Here is a 23,618-nt window from a genome sequence, read left to right as displayed (position 1 = left end):
AAATGCAAATAATGTAGCTGAAAGAAACTTGGGTTTATGGGACTTTTAGTTGTCCTGCTTTGTCAAAGGTGCAAAATGTGATGTTTTTCTTGCCGTTCAAGCTACATAAAAAATAAATAATTCAATAGGCCCTTTCTTCAAGCTTCTCTAGAATCACGCAATCTGGTGGCTGCAGAAAATGGTATAACACCGGTTCCCGCGTGCATTAGACACACATCTCTGACGAAAGGGGAACCTGCAGTTCAGGTCAAAACTTCTAGAACTCACTCTGAACCGCACCTCCTCATTTCACGCTTGTCAGCTCTGCCAGCTGGCAGAGGACCGCTGCGTTCACAGACGACAAGTCCATCACCTACATTTTTCCTTACAACAGAGCCAGACTCAGCACAACAAGTAAAAACTTCTAAACGGAAATTTGCAAACAGAACAGGACATTCCGTCTGTGACACCGGAAAGCTCAGATCAGTGAACCTGACAGTTGAAAACGCGAGTTTCGTGCAGAGGTGGCTATGTGCACAAGGGAGAGATAAGCTTGGTTTATGCTTGATGCATTCACTTTCCGCTTGGTAATGCGGCTCGCAGCTGGAACGTACTTCACAACTCGCAGCGTTTATGGTTCATGAGGCTTGTCTCATGAGCCAATATTCTCCCAAACTGAACGGGGCAGCATGGAGCTCTACAGCATGCATCCAACACTACACCATAGTAGAAGTATAAATTACTGTTTACAACATGGCATTCCAGCAGTGTTTAACAGCGTCCTCGTCTTTTCTGACAGTGCGAGCTATTTCTCTCCAAGAATTATTAACAGCATGTTGATCACGGTGATCTTTGAGAGCTGAATCATACAAATGTCTCTCTGTATTTACGAACCTCTGCCATTCTAGTTCTTGCTGGTCTGCCATGTTTTTCCATGTCTGACCGTCCGCGTGGTTAGAAAATTTCCTAGGTGCGCGTTGCGGAAATTTTGGGCCGTGCGGAGGCGCGGTGGAGGGGCGTGGTTGTTCAACTGACACAAAATGACACAACTTTTCCGCGCGGAGCCGTGCGGACCTCGAGGACGAGTCAAGCATAAACCAACCTTTTGTCAGATGGCAGTTTGATGAATGGAACATGATCCAGCCACCAACAATCAAATGTTCACACCGATTGGAAGAGGCTTTTCCAGGACTGTTTCATAAACAATTAAAACATCAAATTCATTGGTTGCCATCAGGAACGTGGCAAAAAAATGCTCCAGTTAAACATCTCACGCGCCACATTTATGTCATCATTTCTGACAAACGCAGGCTTCTTCTTCACCTGTTTTACAGACTAAGACCTAGTTTCTTCAAACCATCATCAAAGAAAGAGCAGATAAAGATTACTGCAGGAACAATATATAGTCACAACAGGAGGCAAGGAAAAATAAAACCACCCTGGCGTGGTGTTACAGCAACACTCCGTTTATATTTAATATCCTGTAAGCCAGACAGATCAATTTGCTTTCTTCAGAGTCTGCAGTAAGTCTGGTTGGAATTTTTTTTTTTCAAAAAGAAACAAAAACACACCTAATGACACTCGACTCTCAGTCTACCTTAAATTCACAACAGGTGAAAACTGCAATGTTATTTTGTAAAGTCTGCAAACTAATCAAGCATGCTGCTGGAAACCAGGGCCTGAAGAAAAATATAAAAAGCTGGGCTGCTGCTCTCAACACGACACTTCTGCCAAAATGCATTTCTGCTTCATAAAATATCTCCTTTGAATCGCTGGTCTCTTTTATAGCTGAACCAACAGAACGCTTGCCTTTGCTTCCTCTGAATTTTCTTCAACTTATTCTGCAGAAGAAAAGCAGTCCAGGAATTCTGATTTTTGTCTTCACTGTGTAGGATTTATGTTTGATACCAAACTATTGTCCTAATGCAGGATTAATGTCAAATTATTTTATTTGGAGCACAGATTGGGGTGTGTTCAGGTCATCAAAAGTGTACCGTGGTGCTCTGAGTGCTCATTCACTAGCAGAGCTTTTCTTTTGACTGAAAAATAATCATAAACGTATCAGAATAATACGAAATCTAACAGAAATAACAATATGTCCACTTAATATTCCATCAAATGTTGGTAAATATTTAAAGAGAACAAACTTGTCCTTATAACTGAAGTCTGAGTATTAGAGAGGCATTTCATATTGGCTGCTCCAGCTCAGCTTGTGTTCCCTTTTGCTGCTTTCATTAGCAAAACTAAATATTTTAGCTAGAGAACATGCAGACCCGTCTTCACAGAGCCAATCAATCTGAGATCAGAGTGGAAGAGAAACAACGCCTAAAAAATGGAAAAGGATCTGCGCCTTCAGTGTGTTGAATGCCGGTCTTTACTGTTGAATTAGGTGGTGAGAGCTATTTCATCATTTCACGTCCTGGCTAGTTAAAAATTACATTTGCTGCTAATAATTTTGATTAAAATTATAACTTTTAAAACAAGTATATTTATTCCTGTAGCCTGTTTAGAATGCATTTGTGAACTGATTCAAGGATAAATCGGCAGGCTTAGTATCCAGAATGTTAATGAATGATAAAATAGCAATAGCAATAATTAGAGTAATAATTATAACAATAATAAAAATGATGCTAATAACATTAGTAATGGTTATAAAAGTAATACTATTAAAACAATAACATTAGTAATAGCAACAAGAACTATAATAATAATAATAATAATAATAATAAACACAAACTTAACATTTTGATTTGGATAAATATTTTTGTTTTTTCCATAGCACAAGGTTTGGGGCCAAATTAAACCCTACCCTAACCCGCCTGCTTCATCCACATAAAAAACAATTGTGTTGTTGATGGAAGCTGCTTCAAACAACCCAAACCACGAGAGACAAACCGTCAGACTCCATTCTGAATGCGCCAGAGACAAGTAAAAATGTTCTATAATTATAAAACCTGTCTAACCCCAATCGATCCCAAAGAATGTTTAATGAATTCAAGTGTTGTGTCCATGGTCTTGTCCCGCACCTGAAACGTCTCTTGTAACAAGCACCTTTTCATTGCCCGTGGCCATGATCGTGGCGTTAGTTCAGAGAAAAACACACAAAGACGCTCAATCCTATTTCATCAGCTAGCCGTGGTGACTGCCTGCTTTGAACCCTAAATTTTCAAAGTAAATGCTTCAACCACCGGAGGACACTTAGCTAAGAGCATCAAAGGAGCACCTAAAGGCAGGGTTGGGACAGACGGCGGTTTGCCTCGTAGCCGACTACACACCTGATCCTGAGATCCATCCAGATTCAAATGCTGAGCTTCCTGAACTCAAAGGCTCTTAAAAAGCTGTGGATAGTGGCCCTTTTAAGGAAGACTCATCAGCTCCCCGTGGACAAACCTGTCAGATTTATTTCTTCTACTTTGCAGTTGAAGGCTGATAAAAAGGCCAATAGATGTCTTGAATCTTCCTTGACTTTTCATAAATCTAGCTACTTTTCACTCTTAAAGCTGAAACACCTGAGAGTGTGTTTGCACAGCTGTGAGAACATCTTCCCATCAATCCCTCTGCAGGTTTCTGTGTGCCAGTATAGCTCATCAGTAAAGACGGGTAGCTTTTAGGTGTTTTGTGCTTGCCATATATCTGCTGAAGAAGCACGTTGTTGGTACCAACACAGGAGTACCTTGAAAAATCAATCCTACTGCTTAATTTGGACAAAATACACTTTATTGCTTTGATTAAGCCATCAAATGTAGCATCAGATATTTAATCCAGGAGAAAATATTTACATTTTGAAAGAAGTGTGTTGAATTGTTGAAAGCGCCAAAGAAACAGGAGGTGTTTAACTTCTGCCTTCCTCCCCAGTTTCCATCATTTCCTCTCCAAAGTAAAAAATGTCAGAAAGCTCTCCGCAGTTTGGTGAAAATCCACCATCTGTCAGCCTGAACACAGTCATGCTTGCACAAAACCCAAAATGCAACAAGAACATTGTCTTTTAGTTGATTTATCACAGAAGAATATTTCAGATATGTAAAGAGGGAAAGGGTGGCAAATTGGTCAAATGCGTGCTGCAGGAATAAATTATCTTAGACAATACACGTACAATTTAAAAAAAAAACTAAATTATTCTTCAATTATTTTTTAAAACTAAAATTTGGGTTTCTACTATAAAGGACAAAGATATTTTCTCATTTTTAGTTTCTTATAGCAACACTAAATAAGTTTCCTGATTCTCCGCCCTACAGGCTGAAAGTCGTAAACAACCCTACCATAGCCTGCTGTAGCTAGCACTAACATTGAGCTAACTCTAGATGCCAATTGATACTAAAATAAGCCACAAAAGATCCAGATTGTTGGGGAAAAAAAAATAATACAAGTGCAATAGCAACAAAGCCAGGTCACCATCAGTCCAAGATTTTGTAGCCTCCTTCAGCTCCCTCGTACGAGTAGTGTATGCCGCGCTGATGTTCACTCTGGTTTTAGCTCTTTGCTTCGCCTCCAGAGACATAACTCTTACCTTTACTGACATGCTCCGCCATGATGCCAATTAAAAAGCTACATTCTTCTTCTTGTCCTTTTCGTTAGCAGTCGGCAAACTGAAAAGGCTAACTGTACACAGCTATCATAAAGTAGGTAGAGGTCTCCCAGTAGTGTTCCTATCTGAAACACCAAAGTTAAGTTTCTAGTCAGCGGGTGGGTTACAGAGTGCTGTTCAGTGTGGAGTTGTTCAGATATCTGGCTCAAACCAGTCTGAAAGCGATAGCTTAATATGTTAAAAACTCTTTAGTGTTGCTTTAATACTATTATAGATGCTGGTACATTGACTAAATACTAGTATTATTGTGCTATGTTTGAAAGGAGTTCCAGGTGAATGAAAAGCCAGTTTGTATTCATTTTATAAAAATACTTATGTTTCCATTGATTGCTCAGACCCAAATAGTCTATGCAGAAAAAAGTCCTGCTGATTCGTCTGCCCAGATATTTAATCTCAGCTGATGCTAGTTTAAAGAACATGAAATGTTCAGATGTCTGGAAAAGGGTTGTGATTGCGTGATGAACAGTATTTATCTGATCCCAACAATCATTGTCAGGTCATTTTATTCTGAAGGCTTATTGCTATTAGATCCCAATCCAAATATTAAGAATTGGCCCAAAAGAAGCAACAACAAAAAGCATGCAGCACAACTTTATTCATCCTGTACTTTTATAGCCTAATGCTGCTCTGGTTGTGGATTTGTAGACTGATTCCAGCATCTGAGGCTTAAAGAGCAGGTTCCCTTAGAAACCCTTTATTACTTGTTGTTTTTGAAATACGATAAGTCACATGTGAAAATATTCTTCTATCCATTTTTCCTGCATTAGCCGACGATAGAAAAAAGACGGGGAAACACTCCGATCAGAAAAAGCCACACAGATCTATGACACACTGAAAAGCATTCAAGCCTCCATCCGTCTTGGTCCCTGACCTGGAAAGGGTTGATTTTCCAACCAGGAGAGAGCAAAGTTAGTAGAAGCTAACCATTAGCATTAGCAACCACACAGCATTGCAGAATTCCTTCAGATCCGTGTTATTTGTGGAGATAAACATCAGCGTTGCAAATCCAACAAAGTCAGTGGTAGAGTCACGTTGCTGTTAGCCAATCAGAGGCAAGATTTCTGAATGTCACGAATAATAATGAGTAGGAGTCCTATTCCTGCCATTTTCTGCCCCCCTCTCCTCCGGCTAACTTCTACCTCCTGAAACAATTGCGCCAAAGATTTATTTTCCACAAAAATATATAAAAAGACTCAAGGAATTCACTTCTACTACCACAGTGGATTTGCTGAAACATCAAGTGAATGAGAGCTTCAACCAAAGCCCCACCCTCTCTATGTGTTCCGTGTTTCACTAACATGTTGCCAATTATTGTGATTGATTTTATTTCATCAATGGCCGAGTGTCGTCTGTGAGTGGTTTGTTTATGCTGTAACAGAGACGGAGACATTGATTGGGCCTGACACCTTTTCTGTGCCCGCAGTGCACGGTGTATGGGAGGAGTGGTCACCGTGGAGCCTGTGCTCGTTCACATGTGGCCGGGGTCACCGCACTAGGACTAGAATGTGTGCTCCTCCCCAACATGGAGGCAGGGCCTGTGACGGACCCGAGACCCAGACTAAGCTTTGCAACATAGCCCTGTGCCCAGGTATCATGTGTCTGCAATCTATTTAAACATTCAATGTAAACAAAGAGCTCTAAGACCCTAAAAATGAAATGATGAGAACAAGTTAACTGCTCATAATGGCTGCGGTTTAACCATCATAGAACAATGCAATCAATAACCAATGCAATACTGCAAAGGTAAGTAAAAAAATTAATGGATGCAGAATCGTGCTGCATTTAAACTAAGTGTGCTCACACATTAATGCGGTTTAGGAAACCCTGATGAGAGGAGTACAGTAATACTGACATCAGAATCACTCACCCGCAATTGCTTGTGAGTGGAAAGCAGATTAGAGATGATGAGTTTGTGCACACAGTGCATGTTAGCCGAGACTCAGAGGAAACCTTTCGGTTTCATGATACACTCCCCCCCCCCCTCCCGGCCCTTCAGGGAGGCAGCTAACCAACTATTTGTATAGCTTATGGAACTCTATGAAAATCTTTATAGGATACATCTTTATATCCAGACCTTTTACCAGGCTCACTCTTCTTTTTGATTTCTTTATTTTTGTCATACCCTTCTTTTGCCGTCGGCCAATTTTAAAAAACAAAATCAAGCCAGAAAGTAGATGAGTAGAAACCTCGGCACCGACTATTAATGTAACACTTTGCTCTCCACTTGCTGTTTTACTGGCTTTTTGCTCGAGAGAGAATAGAAATCTGAATATCTCCAACCTGTTTGTGTCTGCCCTCTTTCACCCTTCACTTGGGACGTGCGTGTTGGGTTGTGGTTGGTGCCTCAGTGGACGGACAGTGGCAGGAGTGGAGCTCTTGGAGCGATTGCTCGGTGACCTGTGCCAATGGCACTCAGCAGAGGACCAGGCAGTGCTCAGCAGCCGCCCATGGGGGATCTGAGTGTCGCGGTCACTGGGCAGAAAGCAGAGAGTGCCATAATCCTGACTGCACAGGTAAAATCCCAAGCCTCTTGATTCTCTATCCGCATTCATGTCTAAATTACAAATCATGGTTTGAAACAGGAAAAGATCATGTTCACCCCCCCCCCCCCCTTTTAATAATATTGATTAGCAATTAAACAAGCATGTTGAGAATTTAGCAAGATTTTACTGAACGCGTGCATCTCCTTTGCATGTCTTTATAAAAGAGCCCAATTGCACCGATAAAAGCTCTGCCGTCAAGAATTACGTTCAAGACCATCTTTTGTCAATTGGATTTGAACAATCCGCTTAGATATACTGTTTGTCTTTCAAATACAGCTGGTCAAACTGTGTCAAATCACAGATGTATTAGACTCTCAAGACGCCAGCTTAATAATCTCGATTGGGCTTTTGGATCGTCTGTGAAGGGTCTGAGCGCTCCCATAACCTGCTGATGGTATTTTTTACCGTAGATACGTAAAACAGCAAGATTTCCACACTGCATTTGTGTGTGTGTGTGTGTGTGTGTGTGTGTGTGTGTGTGTGTGTGTGTGTGTGTGTGTGTGTGTGTGTGTGTGTGTAGTGGGGGTGGGGCCTGTTTGGTTACTTTTCGTGAATTAGTCCAAAATGTGGTTTCATTCAACCAGACTTGTTCCTGTTGTTGACAACAGATGACAAGAACAGCTCACTGATTCATACACTGTAAGAAATGAAACGTAACATTTACTTAACCAGGTTATTTCAACTGGTTCCAATAAACCTAGTTGCTTAAATAAAAAGACTAATTTACATACTTTTAACATAATATGTAACAATGTACATTACTTTTTACATTTGAGTAACTAGGTTTGTTTAAAGGGACATGATACGAAACAAATCACCTTTTGGGTTTCTAATGCGTTTACAAACACTCCAAATACAAAATAAAATGTCCATCTGTTTTCTGTTTGTGCTTGGTATCAGAAACGATGTGCCTAAGATGAGTCATTTCAAAACATCCCTGCTTGTGATGTCACAAATGGGAAAAATAGAGTAGAATCACCTCTCACGGGAAAGCGAGAACTGCTGCTGTAGAAGAAGGGGCTCTAGTCCAAGCCCCTCCTGGGCATTGTAGCTTTTTCAGCTATTAGCAACCTGAGCAGGGATAGGTGGGCATGGCCAGCTCCAGTTTGTTTTCTTAAAGTGACAGACCCCTGAAACGGCTCATTCTGGAAGGTACTGAAAATGTTAAGAATGAAACTGCCGAAATAGCTTGTGATTTTGTGTAAATAACTTCATAAACATGATTTTTTTAGACAATTGAACTAATATTACTTAAGAAGAAGAGTCATAATATGTCCTTCAACATTAAATTCAACATTCATTTGTTTTAACAAGATGATGAAAAAGGAACTTTTCTGCCTCTGAGTGAGAAATTATATATTTTTTTCTGTTTAACGGGGCCTGCTGTCCGAATGGGGTGATCAAATATCTTTTAGACAACAACATTATCGTCTAAAATGACCACAACAGCAGGAAATATGAGTCCTTTGACAAGAGTTCAAGGCTAAATCGGTTTCCAAACCGCACTGAGAGATGATTAAACTATGTTGTTGCTCTAAAAAAGGCATTAGTGATTATCCGTGGACAAAGGTGTCAACAGATTAAACTCAGATAACTGACAAATACATACTGTAAAGGCCTGTGCAGGAATCCAATTCGATGTCATGTGTTTGGAAATGGACAGAATTTATCTGAAACCACAGGAACACTGAGCTCTTTGAAGCACATGAGCATGCATCTGTTTGAGGAATCAGCTGCTCTGGTGTGGGCAGAGGCATCCGTATGAACTGGGATTTGATGAATGCCTTGCAGATAGTTTCAGCCGACAGGTCATGATGGTTTGTGTGTTTTCCTTTTCCTCCGGAAGCAATCCTGACAGAGGTTAGTTGTAGGACACGAAACATGGCCGTGTATGCGAAGGAAGGGATAAGTGGAGGTTAAAAAGAGAGTGGAGCGTGTTTGCTGCTCACAAGGTGTTGCACCTTCCCATTCGGACAAGGGCATGTGATTTACTACATCGCTGAAGGGGAGCTTTTTTTCCTGCCTTTTTTGGGTTTTTATGACAAGGACATGAAACATGCTGCTGGTTTTAAGAACCTCAGCATAAGTCAGTTTTAATATTGGGAAAGGCAATGTGACTAATCACCACCCGAGCAGCTTCTTTTACCATTAAACACAATAACATTCTTAATTCTCATTTAACGTAGTCTTGATTTTGCCAACAAGCTGCATCCTAAAACACATTAAAAGGTGAAATAAATCAAAAGTTTGTTTTGGATACGACACACGCACGCGTTAAAAGCCTTAATGGTGCAAAATACAGTTTTGTGATGAAGCGTTTCAGCTGATGTCCTGCTTTTGTCCCCGCTTTTTCTTTTCCCTGAGCACGTCCGTTTCTCACTGCTATCAATTCCCGTTTTAGCTAACGGCCAGTGGAATCCTTGGGGTCCGTGGAGCGGCTGCTCGAAGTCCTGCGATGGCGGCTGGCAGAGACGAGCGCGGGTGTGTCAGGGGGCAGCGGTGACCGGGCAGCAGTGTGATGGATCTGGCGAAGAAGTCCGAAAGTGCAGTGACCAACGCTGTCCAGGTGAGTCGGATGATGACAGTCAGAGTGGCCATGATGGACGAGAGTGATGACAGGCCTGGTTATGCAAAATAAAAATCTGCCTCGTAATAAGAGAGGGGAGAACAATCAGTGCTTGGAGTATAAAATGCAAAATATTTCCTTTTGAAGTGAAATCTTAACCAGAAAAATCACTTCAATGCTGTCAAGTAAAAAAATAATCATCTTTTTCCCACCAAAATAACATCAAAACCGTTTTCACTATGCAGCTTGTGCACCCACAAAAGCTGCAATTTACCAAGGGCTTACACGTTATCATAATCCCTAAATTACATGCTTGTATTCACTCACACTGTACGGCTTTGATCTCCTATATTTCCATACCACCTCGTATGAAGTATGAAGAAACTGTTGCATCATGCTGGAAATACTGAAAAGCCTTTTTTGCAATGCTTTAGCATCACTTGTATCATTTTTGCTCTCCAGCACCCTATGAGATTTGTCCAGAGGACTATGCAATGTCAATGGTGTGGAGACGGACCCCGTCAGGAGAACTTGCCTTTAACAGATGTCCCCCCAATGCCACAGGTAAGGGAGAAAACAAAAGTCATGTTCTTGTTTTTTTCCCCATGTTGTATAAAAATTAATAATCATTGATTTTCCAAAGATGGGATGTTTTAGTTTGCCTAAGAATTGTTCTAACATGACGTATGGATCCAAATTTGTCCTGATTGCAAAGAAAATTTGCTTGCATCGATTTGACTGTTTCCATTTCCTGCACTGTTTGGCCCCATTCACATTTTAGGAATGAAAGGGAAGGAGAGTGGTCAATTGGAAGGGTTTTTGTTTAAACCTCAATATCCCCATCTTCATTTCAACGGTCTTCAAGCAAAACATGTAGTTATTTTTATGCAACGGCACCAGCTGATAAGTAGCACACAACCTCTGATAGCTACATTTGTTATGATACAGGTTACTTTTGCTGTTGCTGAAGGCCGGTTTGCTAATAAACACGCAACGGGACAAAGAGGGGCTGTTGAGTGTCGGGGCAATACGCCGGTACGGCACCATGAGCTGTCAGGACTCTTTAATGTGATTTGGTGACACTTTCTAATTAGGGTCCCTTTATTTACCTTACTTAGTGCATTACTAAGCATTAATTAACTGTTAAATGAATAACGACTGCTTAACCGTATTATGTAATGCATTACTAAGCAGCCTTACCCTTTGTCCTAACTTTAATAATCATAAAGAGACCCTTTGTTTTATCAATGCTTAATAATGCAATAAGTAATGTTTATAAAGGGACCCTTATTGTAATGTGTTACCTTTGTTTCTTCCACAAAAACATGGGTGCGCCTTGCAAACTTGCAACTCAGTTTTGTCCTTTGTCCTGCAGCAAAGTTAGGCAAAGGAAGATTTACAACGACATTACCTTTTTAGCTTGGCATTAGTTTTATGGCTAATAACCGTACGACGCCATGGTGCCATTCAGAGTGCACACTTTTTAGTTAGGCATTCCTGGAGACACCATTTGTTTAATTCAAATTAAATACATACACATATAGGGATAGAGGGGGACTTCACCATTGAACATTTCATTTCAAAATAATTACAAAACCCTGCAGTAAAAGATTAGAGCTCTGTTCTTTGCGACAGTTTCCCTCAAATGATAATATCAGGGTTTTATTTCACTTGGCTCCGGAGCCAAGTAATCCCTGAGCAGCATTGTGATGAAGTACAAAATAAGGGCAAGGAGACATATTTCATGTTTAAGCACAGCGCCTCTGCTTGTCAACTAGCAGGGACCACTGGAAAAAGATCATGACAGACAATGGGTAAGGTTGGGTCAAGTTTATTTGGAAAGCCGTTAATCACGCTTCCGGTGTCAGCTGGTTTGGCAGCGCCCACATAACAGAACCATAAATGAAAACAGCACCCTACCATTGATCAGCAATGAGATCAAAATCAAACCTTTAGGGTGGAAAACTGAGAAAATGCAGGTTGGTTTGTCTTCCAGATGTGATACGCAATGGCTGCTGGTAGCAGATACAATCTTGGGAAAACAAAGGCTGCAATGTGAATGTTGTATGGGCACAGCATCACAATGTGTTCGGGGGGCTCCAGCACCTACTCAGCCATTGCCACTGTCATGATGAAGGTCATCACAGGAAGAGCGCGGGGCCATCAGCACCGCCTTGGTGATCACACGCGACAACTGCCATCAGAGGCAAGACTGGGAGGGAAGACGAGGGGATGCATACGTGCTGCAGAAGAATTTGTTCATGTGGCGATGAGATTCAGAAGAGACACACTGTTCACATCAGGCCTGGATGGCCATGGGATAAAACCTGCATAAAAACCTTGGTTCCTGAATCCCACTGAAATAAAATAAAGCAATTTAGGCACTCAAACATCTACATTTACCAACTTAACATCATTGGCATATAAATCCCTTCTATCCGTGCGTCCCAGCCTGTGGTCACATCTGCAAAAGTTCTGCTCAGAGTCTGTCACCATCTACATTTATCGACTTTCAGTTGATAAATCTGATTTAGCCTTTTGTCCCAAGCGGGGTTGTTTAGATAAAAATTCTTCTTTAGAGGGGCCGTTGTTCACAATGCTGTAAAAACCACCAGCGGCAGGTCAACGCCTTGGTGAGAAGCAGCCTTGGATTTGATCAAGCGCGTCTTCACTGACCTATATTTCATACTCGGTGTACTGTACACACTTCACCGATGATGCAAGGACAGAGGACTTATTGGTGAGAAATCATGCTGAAGGCCCACCGCTGACCCTGTGTGATCTCACCATTACCACGTATCAAAGCAAGGAGAGATTCATCTATAAATAAAGGTAAACAGGAAAAGGAGACGGAGTAAGAGGTTTGGGTTCAGAAAAGTTCTAAAATATTAGCAACCAAGTCTAGCTAACCTGGCTTCGTCTTAAAATTATTCATGAATTAGATTTTTTTAAAAGGATCTTTTTATGTTTGCTTGAAGCTGTGGTCTGTAGAATGACACCCGCTCCTCTTCTGGAAGGAGATGAAAGCTACACTTCATGTCGTTCACACAAAATAGCCTTGTTGAGCTAACGGACAAATAATGTTTTCTGCAGGTTCCTGCTCAGACACACCTGATTCTAATTATGTCGTCAGCCTTTATCAGGTTCTGCAGGAGCTGAAAATTTTTATCAGATCTGCCACGTTCAAGAAGAAAAACACCCACGATTGGTGCTAATGCTACAATAGGCTAAAATGTTGTCTATTGTCACAGCCATATTGGGCGGGTTCAACATCCAGCGTGCTATTGAAAACAGATCACATAAGATTACTAACAACTTTTCTAGCCTACCTGTTGGCATTTTATATTTTAACTATATTTTGTTTTAACCTTCATGCCATACCATATGTCTACTTTTGTGAAAAAGCAGAACTAAATGTGTTTTTGAGTTTGGTGTACACATTCCTAAGTAGAAATAAATGCACTGGCGGCAAATGTAGACCCATCCAAGATGGTGGCTGGCCACTACGGCAGCTCCAATAGACAGCGCCAGTCCACGGGGCGTCCACGTTTATGATGTCTGTGTGAGGCACATCCGCGTCACTCCACAGTGCGTGCTCCCAGCTGGGCGTAATCTTTTTGATTGAAAGCTCCCTCTTGTGGTTACGCAATTCTATTGGTCAACTCGTGTAAATGAGTCGTTATGCTGTAGAGGCCAGGGGAGGGACTCAGGGGAAATATAAAGTAAAAAAGATTTTTTTCCTTCATATCACAGAACAGGTTCAGATATTAAAACCGAACTTTAAAGAATTAACTACGTGCCCCAGCTTCAGACTACTGACACAAGAAGTCATATCCACACACCGTATCTCTTTTGAATTATGCACTCTTTCTGCAACTGGCTGGGTTGTTTTCTTGCCAGTTCCCACTAAAGGAACCACATTGCCTTTCCTAGTAAACAGTGGAATTCAGGAATGTTGGAGCCAAAATCCTGAATGAACACTTCATTCCAGGTATCAAGCTGTCGTAAAATACGTCTTTCCTGCCAACTTCTTTGAGCCATGGGGCCTGCAAGTGTTCCTCTTATTGCTGGTAGCATCTAGCACCCAAGTGAAGCCAGTTTTGAGGGAGGCAGAGGCTCACACCTGCTGCCCTGTGGGCTGGCTCATGGTGCTGCATCGGTACTCTCAACGCATAATTTTAAAAAACATGTGCACGCTCATGGCTTCAGCTCATATCTCTGAGTTGTAGCTGTGGAGAGGGTGGGTGTAGGGGGTGTGGTTTGGATCCCTCTACGTCTGTGTGCACTAGTGTGTGAAAGCCAGGAACAGAAAGGGAGAAGAGGAGATAGTAAAGAGTTTGTGTGAAGTACAAATGATGGGGGGAGGGATGTTTTTGTACTGTGGGAGTTTTCCTTTAGGATGTCAAGCACCTGTGATGGAGAAGTAGGGTGATGTGTGAAGTGCACTCCAGTGGGATATTGGGCCCTTGTGTTGGCTGTAAATGGCAAAGTGGGTGGATGTTGGGTAGCTCTTCCGTTTCTGGATCGCTGTTTAAATGCCTGACAGCCATCACAGCTGAGCTGCCACGTGTTCGGCTTGGAGACTGGAAACGGCATCAGTGTGGCACGCCACGCTCTCACCGAAGGCTCCTGGGACCGCGTGGTGTCTCGTAACAAACCAGTTTAGTTCGGACACCTTCCTAACAAAATCATTTTTCCTCCTCATTCTATGAAAATGTGCTTCAGATTCACAGCATCAGATTTTGAAGTGACGGGAAAATAAAACGGACAAAGAAAAATGGATGAAAACAATAACTTCTCTCTCTCTTTCTTCTCGTCTCACCTCCTCCTTTTTGCCTCTCTTTTCTTCGGTCATAATCCCTTTCATCCCCACCTCTCTGCCGACTCATCTCTACTCTCCTCCCTTCCTCGCTGATCCTCCTCTCCAAATCTGTCCCCGTCTCCCTCCCCTCCCGCAGGCACCACTAGTCGACGCTGCTCTTTGGATCACCGCGGTATGGCCTTCTGGGAGCAGCCCAGCTATGCTCGATGCATAACAAATGAATTCAGATACTTGCAGCAATCAGTAGGTGCAAAGTCAGCTTCCTCTCACAGCCTCTGTATCCACTGTATCATAAATTACATCCCTGGTGTTTTCCCCCAACCCCTCCCCTTTGCTCTCATCACACCCCACCCAGCAAAGATTAACCGCTTTCAATTGAGGGGCAAATTAAAACACAGATTCGGCCATATTCTCTATTTAACGAATGAGCATCATCAAATCCTTAAACTGTTTGATTTATAGTTTCTGGCACGTTCTCATCTGGGTCTTTGTTCCAGAGTCCCCAAAATATCAGGCTAACTGCATTCATTGTTCAGTATGATCTGGGATAATAAATTATAGAGAATTCGGCACTGATTCATGAAAGTAGCAGGTGGTGAAAATTCAGAAAAATGTCTTAAGTCTCTGCGACCAAGCGAACTTTGTGTGAACTCGTTTATTTTATTTTCTTTGCTTGAATGACGTAACAAATTACACACAGGAAAATCTGATTTTATGACCGTTGTAGTGCATTTCTTTTAAAAGTAGTTTTCACTTAAAGGTGCATTATGTAGAAATGAAGTAAAATGACATCCTGTGATAAAATGTGGTTATTGCAACCACTTTGAACAACTCTGGATCTTTTTGGCGGACATCGTCAAATTACAGTTTTCGGCGCTGCGGGATTAGATCGCAGGAGACACGGCAACCCCACACGCACTGATGGTAAACAGTCGTTACGTCCCTCCTTACTTTGTGTCGAAAGGAGAAAAACTGACAATCCCCACATCAAGCGTGGTTTCAAATGTGTTTCGGCATAACCTTCCTTCCAAAATGACGGAAACTCTTATGATTTTCTCACTGTAAAACTCTCCCTATATTCTTACATACTGCACCTTTAATTGTGTTTGTTTGCTACAAAGCCCAGAAGCTCAGCAGTGCTTCTTTTAGAATAGATCATGTTGGTATTTCTGCCTTCATAGTTAAAAACAAGATATTTTACTAAGGCTGAGAAAGCACAAAGAGTTCTGCACCTGTGAGCGTATTTATGGACATAATTCCAGTGCAATGATGTGAAATGTCATTCCAATGTGCAATTTCTGCCTAAATGTGTGTCTTCTGCCCCAGTTACCTCCTTTATTCATATTGGCTCATTTCAAAACATCCGTAGGCAGAAAACATTTCAGCCAGGCTTAGATAAAAGTGTCAAATAAAGGGCCTTGGAGAGTTGAGTCTTTCTTCCTGATTTCTTTGCACTCCATTTACGCTGAATGCGTAGCTTAGCATGTCTGTTACAAAACTGGCAGAGGACACCGATGCCCCAAGTTCTGTCTTCTCCTGTTCTTGGAGGTTCAGGGGCACCTTGCGAAGGGCCAGAGGATGCTGGCGGGAGATGGGATGTCCCAGGTCACCAAAAACCTGCTGGACCTCACCCAGAGGAGGAACTTCTACGCCGGAGACCTGCTCTCTTCTGTGGAGATCCTTCGCAATGTGACAGAAACCTTCAAGAGGGCGAGCTACGAGCCATCCTCGGATGACGTGCAAGTAAGTGGATTTGAGATTTTATTACTATAACGGAGAAGTGATCACGGCTTCCAAAGATTTGTCTTAAAATCCTGAAATAAGAAATCTTTTTTTGTTGTTGTTGTTTTGTTTTAGAAACATCACAAAAGCTGGTAAACAGCCCTCATGGATTTATCATATCAAGCGATCTTGATACACCCTAAGCTCTTTCATCTCATCATGTCGAGGTTAACTGGAGTCTGATCCTCCTTTTGTCAATAGGATGATGGAGATTAAAACTAAAGCTCCTCCTCCATCCCTAAAACGATCATTTATGCCCTCCAAGTTGAGACATTTTCAAAGACATATTTTTGAAGGCCTGCAGTCTGCTTATGGTACTCGCTGACTGAGTCAGTGTTAGTAAAAACGTGTGCGTGTTCCTGTGTACATTCATCATCCAACTTCCTCATCGATCAATTGTGAGATTCTAACTTTATCAATTCTAGTTTCATTTAAACCAAAACAGACAGTTTAGACAGAATGAGGCAAATTTCTTTGGAAAGGCTGCAAACAATCAATATCTTACTTGTTGTGGATAGCTCTCCAAACAACCCGAGTTTGGAGAAACTGATTAGTTTGAACCAATCAGAAAAGCTAATGGCCACGTTAGGTTTACTGTTAATGGCTGTTTAAGCTACAGGTTTTGTGTAAACCATTTATTTTCTTTGATTTTGTCGTTCTATGTATTATACGTTAACATTATTTTGAAGTTCAGGCTTTTACTTTGAAAGTATTACTTCTGGTTGAATCTTTTATTTGTTGTGAAGAAGACGGAGAACCTAAGGATTGTGGGTCAATATAGCTTTTGATGGTATTTGTGTAAAAATACTTTGTGACATTACTTAAGTCGAAATTTTGGCTATACTTTAATGGAGTAATTATTAATTAACCCATTTTTTTGCCTGCATTATATTCACTATGGCCTTTAGTAAAAGTGTTTTGAGGAGATGTGATAATTATGTGATTAGTTTTACTTTTAAGTGTTATTGAAACCAAAACTTTTAACTTTTACTTGAGTAAAACACTTGACTTGATACTTCAGCTTCAGCAGAAATATTTATAAACTCTAGTATCTATACTCCTGCAAGAGTAATGAATGTGAAAACATCTGACACCTCTGATGTTTTAGCTGGAAATATAAGTAACTAAATATTGAGAATTGCAATTTTTTTTGTATTTGCATTTTTTCCAGATAAATATTTTTTGTTAAAATTCAGTTTGTAAACTTCTTATGTTCCAGCAGAGCTTCCTGAATGACACAGATGGTTCTGTTGCCATAATAATAAACCTTTATAATAAAGTACACATTAGTGAATAATTTAATTATCATTTTACAGGAAGTTTTTTTATATAAAACACCTTAGATAAAAATCACAAGGAGCATCACAAGCACAATAAATACCTTTAACTGATTTAGAAAGATAATAGAAATAAAATTTAAATTTAAAAATTAAATAAAATGAAAAAAGACAAGTGAGCCTGAAAAATACTGTTATTTATTTTTATACTTTATAAATTGCAATAAAACTTGATATTTGTGGTTATTTTAGAAAAGATTTTGCAAATATCTTACCAGACACAGACTAACCATTAGCTTATCAATCCATTCAGAATTTTTTTTTCTAACTAAGGAATTGTGGGAAAAAGATGGGCAACATCCAGCAGCCATATCATTTTATATCAAAGAAGAAATAATTCCTTCTTTAATAATGTATCAGTTCTCATAGTATTTCTTATATCATGCTGCACTGAATCTGCTGACTAATGTGGTTTTTATTAAATGTGAAAAAATGCTCATGTTCTTAGAAGATCAGCTTAAAACACAATAAAATGAATGTAAACAAATACTCTTCATGCTGTTTTAGTGTCAGTTTCTACTTCAGGTTTGGATGGAGGCAGTTAAAGCACTTAAGTCTTTAACTCTAATTCTGCTCCTCCAAAGCGTCGTGATATTCGGATTAGAAAATGGCAGAGACATTATTTTTGTACTTTCTTGTTGATTGATGCACAATCGTTAACACCCACCATTGCCTATAAGACGTATGGTCCTTCCAATATTCTGTGAAAATGAAACACAAATGTGCCGGCCACGGATGGGGAAGCTGGCCCCATTCGGCCATTTTTCCCATCAGAGAAAATCTATGAGTTGAGGACAGCGTCCCGTCTCTGGTTATTAGGAGTGCTCTATGGTGAGTTTGCATGTGTGTGTGTGCGTGTGCGTGTGTGTGTGTGTGTATGTGTGTGTGTGGGCAGGCAGGAGAGCAGTCAGCCAGCCCAGCCCTCGCCGTGTGCCTGTGCGCTAATGCAGTGTTAAAGTGGGCACATTACCACCAGAGGGAGCATAAGCATTCAAGTAGAAAACAAGATAGCCTGTGTCAAGAGAGAGAGCCACTCCCTCAGGCATACTGTAGACCAGACGGAATAACAAGATGAAAGATCAGACCGGGGTCCCATTACCACCCGGAGCAGGCCCTGATTTCCACTGCTGAAGAAGACCATCCACACAGCAGCTCACACATTCCTTTTCATCCCCTCTTCCCTGATTGCAGCGTGTGCTCGCCTCCTGTAGCAATAAGTGTTCTCTGCAAGCTGCAGGAGATTTTTCTCATGTATTTTTATTTTCTAGCCAAACCAAGAATTCCCTCTTTTCTCCATTTGTTTACCAACATGGTTCCTGCAGCAAATTCTTCTATGATATCGAGCCCTGCAGGGACCATCGTTATCCCCTTATAGAAATCCATGTTTTTGCAGCTTTCACAAATGTCAGTGTATTATCCCTAACAGGGTTTTTTCTGAGCACATGGTGCTAATGTCATGATTTTAAAAAGCAGCTTGCCTGTAATGCCTGTGTGGGCGGGCTTTGCATTTTACCTTTTATCCTTTTTCCGCAGAACTTTTTTCAAATAATCAGCAACCTCTTGGAGGAGGAGAATAAGGAGAAATGGGAAGATGCACAAAAGGTAAGCGTCTGGCGGCGTGCTAAATTATTCACATTTCTGCATGAATGTTTCTCATAAATGTTGCACTTGGCTTGTCTGCGCTGACTCCATCTGAAAAACAGAAGTAAAGAAAAGTCAGGTCGGTTTAACGATCATGACGCGCTCGCTGATGTGATTGTGATGTCATTTAGCAGATGTGACATCTGAACTCATTTAGAAGACCAGTTCCTCAGGCCTCCACTTGGTGGCAGCACCACAGCCACAGAAGCTGGCCAGCCACTGGCACTGCAGAGCACATTCCTCCTGCATCCACATAGTCTCAGCCATACGGATCGAGGCAACCTGTGGGATTAAGTTCAGTTCTGGCATAAACATGATTTTGCAGGTGCTAAAGCAGCTCACGTCGCCTAGGAAACAAGATCAAGTCTATTCCAAGCCACTCAGATGTTTACAGAGGGTGATATTTTTCAGATGTGTGTGTGTGTGTGATTAGGTTTAATTCTGACTTCCTGCTAGACTTTCAGGTGAAAAGTCCGCTTTTGAAAAGTGATACTGGAGCCTACAAGAACCTGAAATCACACACAAAACTGACTGAGACACCATCTGCGATGGCCACAAACCTGTAAAGGGCGTCATCTGCTAAACCGTCACCATTACCCGAAGCCGAGGCTCACCTGGCCTTACACGTGAATGTGATGCCACCCTTAAAGGATCCTTTTTCTTTCTTCAAATGGCCGAGCATCTTCATACAAGACTCAGGCTAAAATCGTAGGCAAACACGGCTTTGAAAGCAGCTCTTGGAAGTCTGTACAGACGGTAAGGTGTTTACTTAGTGGAACTTTAGTTTGGCAGGCCCCAGTGATATTTTGTCTCAGAGAAGAACTCATAAACAAGCTGTTTCATCAGAAAGAATGCGTCAGAGACGGACAGACAGATCAGAGCACACGCAGAGGCTAGAAACGCACCCGCAATTCCATCCATCCATCCATTCATCCATCCATCCATCCATCCATCCATTTTCATCCGCTTATCCGGAGTCAGGTCGCGGGGGCAGTAGTCTAAGGCGAGAGGTCCAGACTTCCCTCTCCCCAGCCACTTGGACCAGCTCCTCCGGGGGAATCCCAAGGCGTTCCCTGGCCAGGTGAGAGACATAGTCCCTCCACCGTGTCCTGGGTCTACCTTTAGGTCTCCTCGTGGGTGGACGTGCCTGGAAAACCTCACCAGGGAGGCGTCCAGGAGGCACCCTGACCAGATGCCTGAGCCACCTCAACTGGCTCCTCTCGATATGGAGGAGCAGCGGGGCTACTCCGAGCTCCTCCTGAATGACCGAGCTTCTCACCCTGTCTCTAAAGGAGAGCCCAGCCACTCTTCGGAGAAAACTCATTTCGGCCGCTTGTATTCGCGATCTCGTTCTTTCGGTCACTACCCAAAGCTCATGACCATAGGTGAGGGTAGGAACGTAGATCGACCGGTAAATCGAGAGCTTCGCCTTCTGACTCAGCTCTTTCTTCAACACGACAGACCGGTACAACGCCCGCATCACTGCAGATGCAGCACCAATCCGCCTATCGACCTCACACTCCAGTTTTCCCTCACTCATGAACAAGACCCAGAGATACTTAAACTCCTCCACTTGGGGCAGGACCTCATCCCTGACCCGGAGAAGGCATTCTACCCTTTTCCAAATCAAGACCATGGTCTCAGATTCAGAAGAGCTGATTCTCATCCCTGCTGCTTCACACTCAGCTGCGAACCCCTCCAGCGAAAGCTGAAGATGACGTTCTGATGAAGCCAACAGGAGCACATCATCTGCAAAAAGCAGAGACCTGATCCTCAGGCCACCAAAACGGATGCCCTCCACACCTTAGCTGCACCTAGAAATCCTGTCCATGAAGGAAACAGAATCGGTGACAAAGGGCAGCCTTGGCGGAGTCCAACTCTCACTGGGAACGAGCCCGACTTACTGCCGGCAATGCGGACCAAGCTCTGACACCGGTCATACAGGGACCTAACAGCCCGAATCAGAGGGCCTGGTACCCCATACTCCCGGAGTACTCCATACTCCCAGAGTACCCCCCACAGGGCCCCCCGAGGTACGCGGTCAAACGCCTTCTCCAAATCCACGAAACACAGGTAGACTGGTTGGGCAAATTCCCACGCACCCTCCAGGATCCTCCTAGGGGTATAGAGCTGGTCCACCCAGAACTGAGATGTGAAAAGAGATATCGTTTCTATAGGTGAAAATATTCTAGTTTTCACCGCCGCAGCGTTTGGATATTAGTGGAGTGGTGTCTGATTCCACCAGACGATGTTTCCACTTCACAGCGAAATGTTTTTCTTTTTTTTTTCCTCACTTGCCGGGGTTCAGTTGCATTAATGAGCTCGGTATCTACAGCACCCACTCACTGCTTGCTGTGGACATCCAAGCCCCCCCCCCCCCCCCCCAACATGAACCGCTTCACTATGAGGTGTTGCCGGCTGCAGAGTTTGGCTTTGTGCAGAGATCACTAAATATTCACCTCCTGTCACTGTTACCATGGCGAGGAAAGAGAGAGAGCTCTGTCTACACAACCTCCACTGCAGCCATTTCCCGTGCTGCCTTCACATCCCGTGGTTACCATGGAGACCAGCAGAATGAGCATGACTGCACTCTGCGTCAGACAAGCCGGAAGGGCCGACGTGATGCGCCCCCCCCCCCCCCCCCCCCCCCACTAGAGCTTTCACTCTGCTGTGTCAGAGTGTCTACTTCAGCATTGCTGATCAACTCTAAAAAAAATAAATAGAAGACACAAGTGGAGGCATGTGCACACGTGTGTCCCAAAGGAGGGAAACTCCTGCAGAAATTCCACTCTGACTGCCGATGAAAGCCTTGCTCTGTGCTGATGGCATTTCGTTGAAGTGCCTAAAATGTTGCCGTACCGGGCGTCTTTACTCACGATTTTTCTCCCCATCACACGATGGCCACTCAGCCTCTTCAGAGCCATTCATTGGATCTGACAGGACCAGCAGCGCCACCAGTCAGGCCACGAAGCTTCCCATGCTGCATTCTCGCGCCGAGCGCCGATGGGGTGGCACATGAACTGAGGCAATTGCCTTCAACTTGGCCCGGCCTTTGAAAGGACAAGCCAACCAGCAACTGTGCTGGCACAGCCCTGACACAAGTCTCAGACTCATGTCACACGGCTGTCTGGTGGCTGCTAATCTGCTCATTATTTTCTGTACATAATAACCTACATACTGCCTTGCTTTTCTGTTGCTGTGTCGTATTTTACTCCTTCACTAACCCTGCTTGTTGTGTAAACTATTGGAAGCATCGTTAGCATCTTCTTGCTCCTTTTATCTTGTCCAGATCTACCCCGCAGCAGTGGAACTCATGCAGGTCATAGAGGACTTCATCCACATTGTTGGGCTGGGCATGAAGGATTTTCACAACTCCTATCTGATGACTGGAAACTTGGGTAAGAATCACAGATCCACAGCCTCAGAGCTCGTTTTACCATTTATCTCAGCTTGATGTGGACATATAATCCCAGCGCTCGACTGCCTCCCCGAGTCAATTTCCCCACCATCAGTAAATTAGGATAAATGGTGCATGTTGAGGTTGAATGGGCTAAAATAACGAATAATCAATATTGCTAATTAGAACTGATTTTGTGGTCTTAACGTGCTAAATTCTTATGAAAACACTCAATGCCTGATTACAAAAATCATACAAATTAGGAGCCTTAGTGCAAAATATATTTATAAATGCTATAAAAATACTAAAGTAATTTTGTGTTACTACTATGTTATTGTTAATACTAGTGTTATTATTACTATTAACTGTTAAATGATAAATGACCCTCACTTGTAAAATGCCTTTCTGAGTCAGAGGACTCCAAAGATCTTTACACTACAGTGAGTCATTCATGCATTCATTTGTTCACATGCTGATGGTGATGAGTAGTCACCACAGCTGCCCTTGGGCACACTGACAGATGCCACCGGTCTCTCCAACCACCACCAGCAGGCAGGGAGGGGTTAAGTGCTTTGCCCAAGGGCACAACAGCAGAATTTCCTGAAGGGAACTGTGATCGATCCAGCAACCCTTCAATTACTGGACAACCCACTATCTCCTGAGCTACTGCTGTTGTTACTATTGTTGTTACTATTGTTGTTACTATTACCTTTATTACAGTTGCTACTACTACTACTGTTACTGCTACAAATACTATTACTACTACAGATATTGCTATTACTTAATTTACTACGATTTACTAATCACTATTGTTACAATTATTATTATTGCTGTACCACTATTAATACTATTGGTTTTACTATTATTGCTACTAATATTACTATGACTATTAATATTAATATTACTATTCCAATTACTACTATTAATACTGCTGCTGCTGCTACTTACTACTACTACTACTACTAC

General features: G+C 42.3%; 1 protein-coding gene across 8 annotated transcripts in view; it reads left to right on the top strand.

Annotated features, from left to right (window-relative positions):
• adgrb3 (adhesion G protein-coupled receptor B3) overlaps nt 1–23,618 on the top strand; it is a 179,639-nt gene that overhangs the window by 73,004 nt on the left and 83,017 nt on the right. For 6 of the 8 annotated variants that reach the window (XM_070542385.1, XM_070542383.1, XM_070542384.1 and 3 more), the window contains 8 exons: nt 5,988–6,152; nt 6,913–7,077; nt 9,509–9,673; nt 10,136–10,237; nt 14,632–14,738; nt 16,044–16,238; nt 19,148–19,216; nt 22,545–22,653. In XM_070542385.1, coding sequence (XP_070398486.1) covers nt 5,988–6,152; nt 6,913–7,077; nt 9,509–9,673; nt 10,136–10,237; nt 14,632–14,738; nt 16,044–16,238; nt 19,148–19,216; nt 22,545–22,653 — 1,077 coding nt within the window. The remainder of the gene's footprint in view (nt 1–5,987; nt 6,153–6,912; nt 7,078–9,508; nt 9,674–10,135; nt 10,238–14,631; nt 14,739–16,043; nt 16,239–19,147; nt 19,217–22,544; nt 22,654–23,618) is intronic. The other 2 variants (XM_054750135.2, XM_070542386.1) reach the window with 2 other exon arrangements.

Source organism: Nothobranchius furzeri, chromosome 12 (genome assembly GCF_043380555.1).
Source record: "Nothobranchius furzeri strain GRZ-AD chromosome 12, NfurGRZ-RIMD1, whole genome shotgun sequence".
Classification (NCBI taxonomy): domain Eukaryota; kingdom Metazoa; phylum Chordata; class Actinopteri; order Cyprinodontiformes; family Nothobranchiidae; genus Nothobranchius; species Nothobranchius furzeri.
The sequence above is the reverse complement of the archived record's forward strand: the minus strand, read 5'-3'. Positions and strand labels throughout refer to the sequence as shown.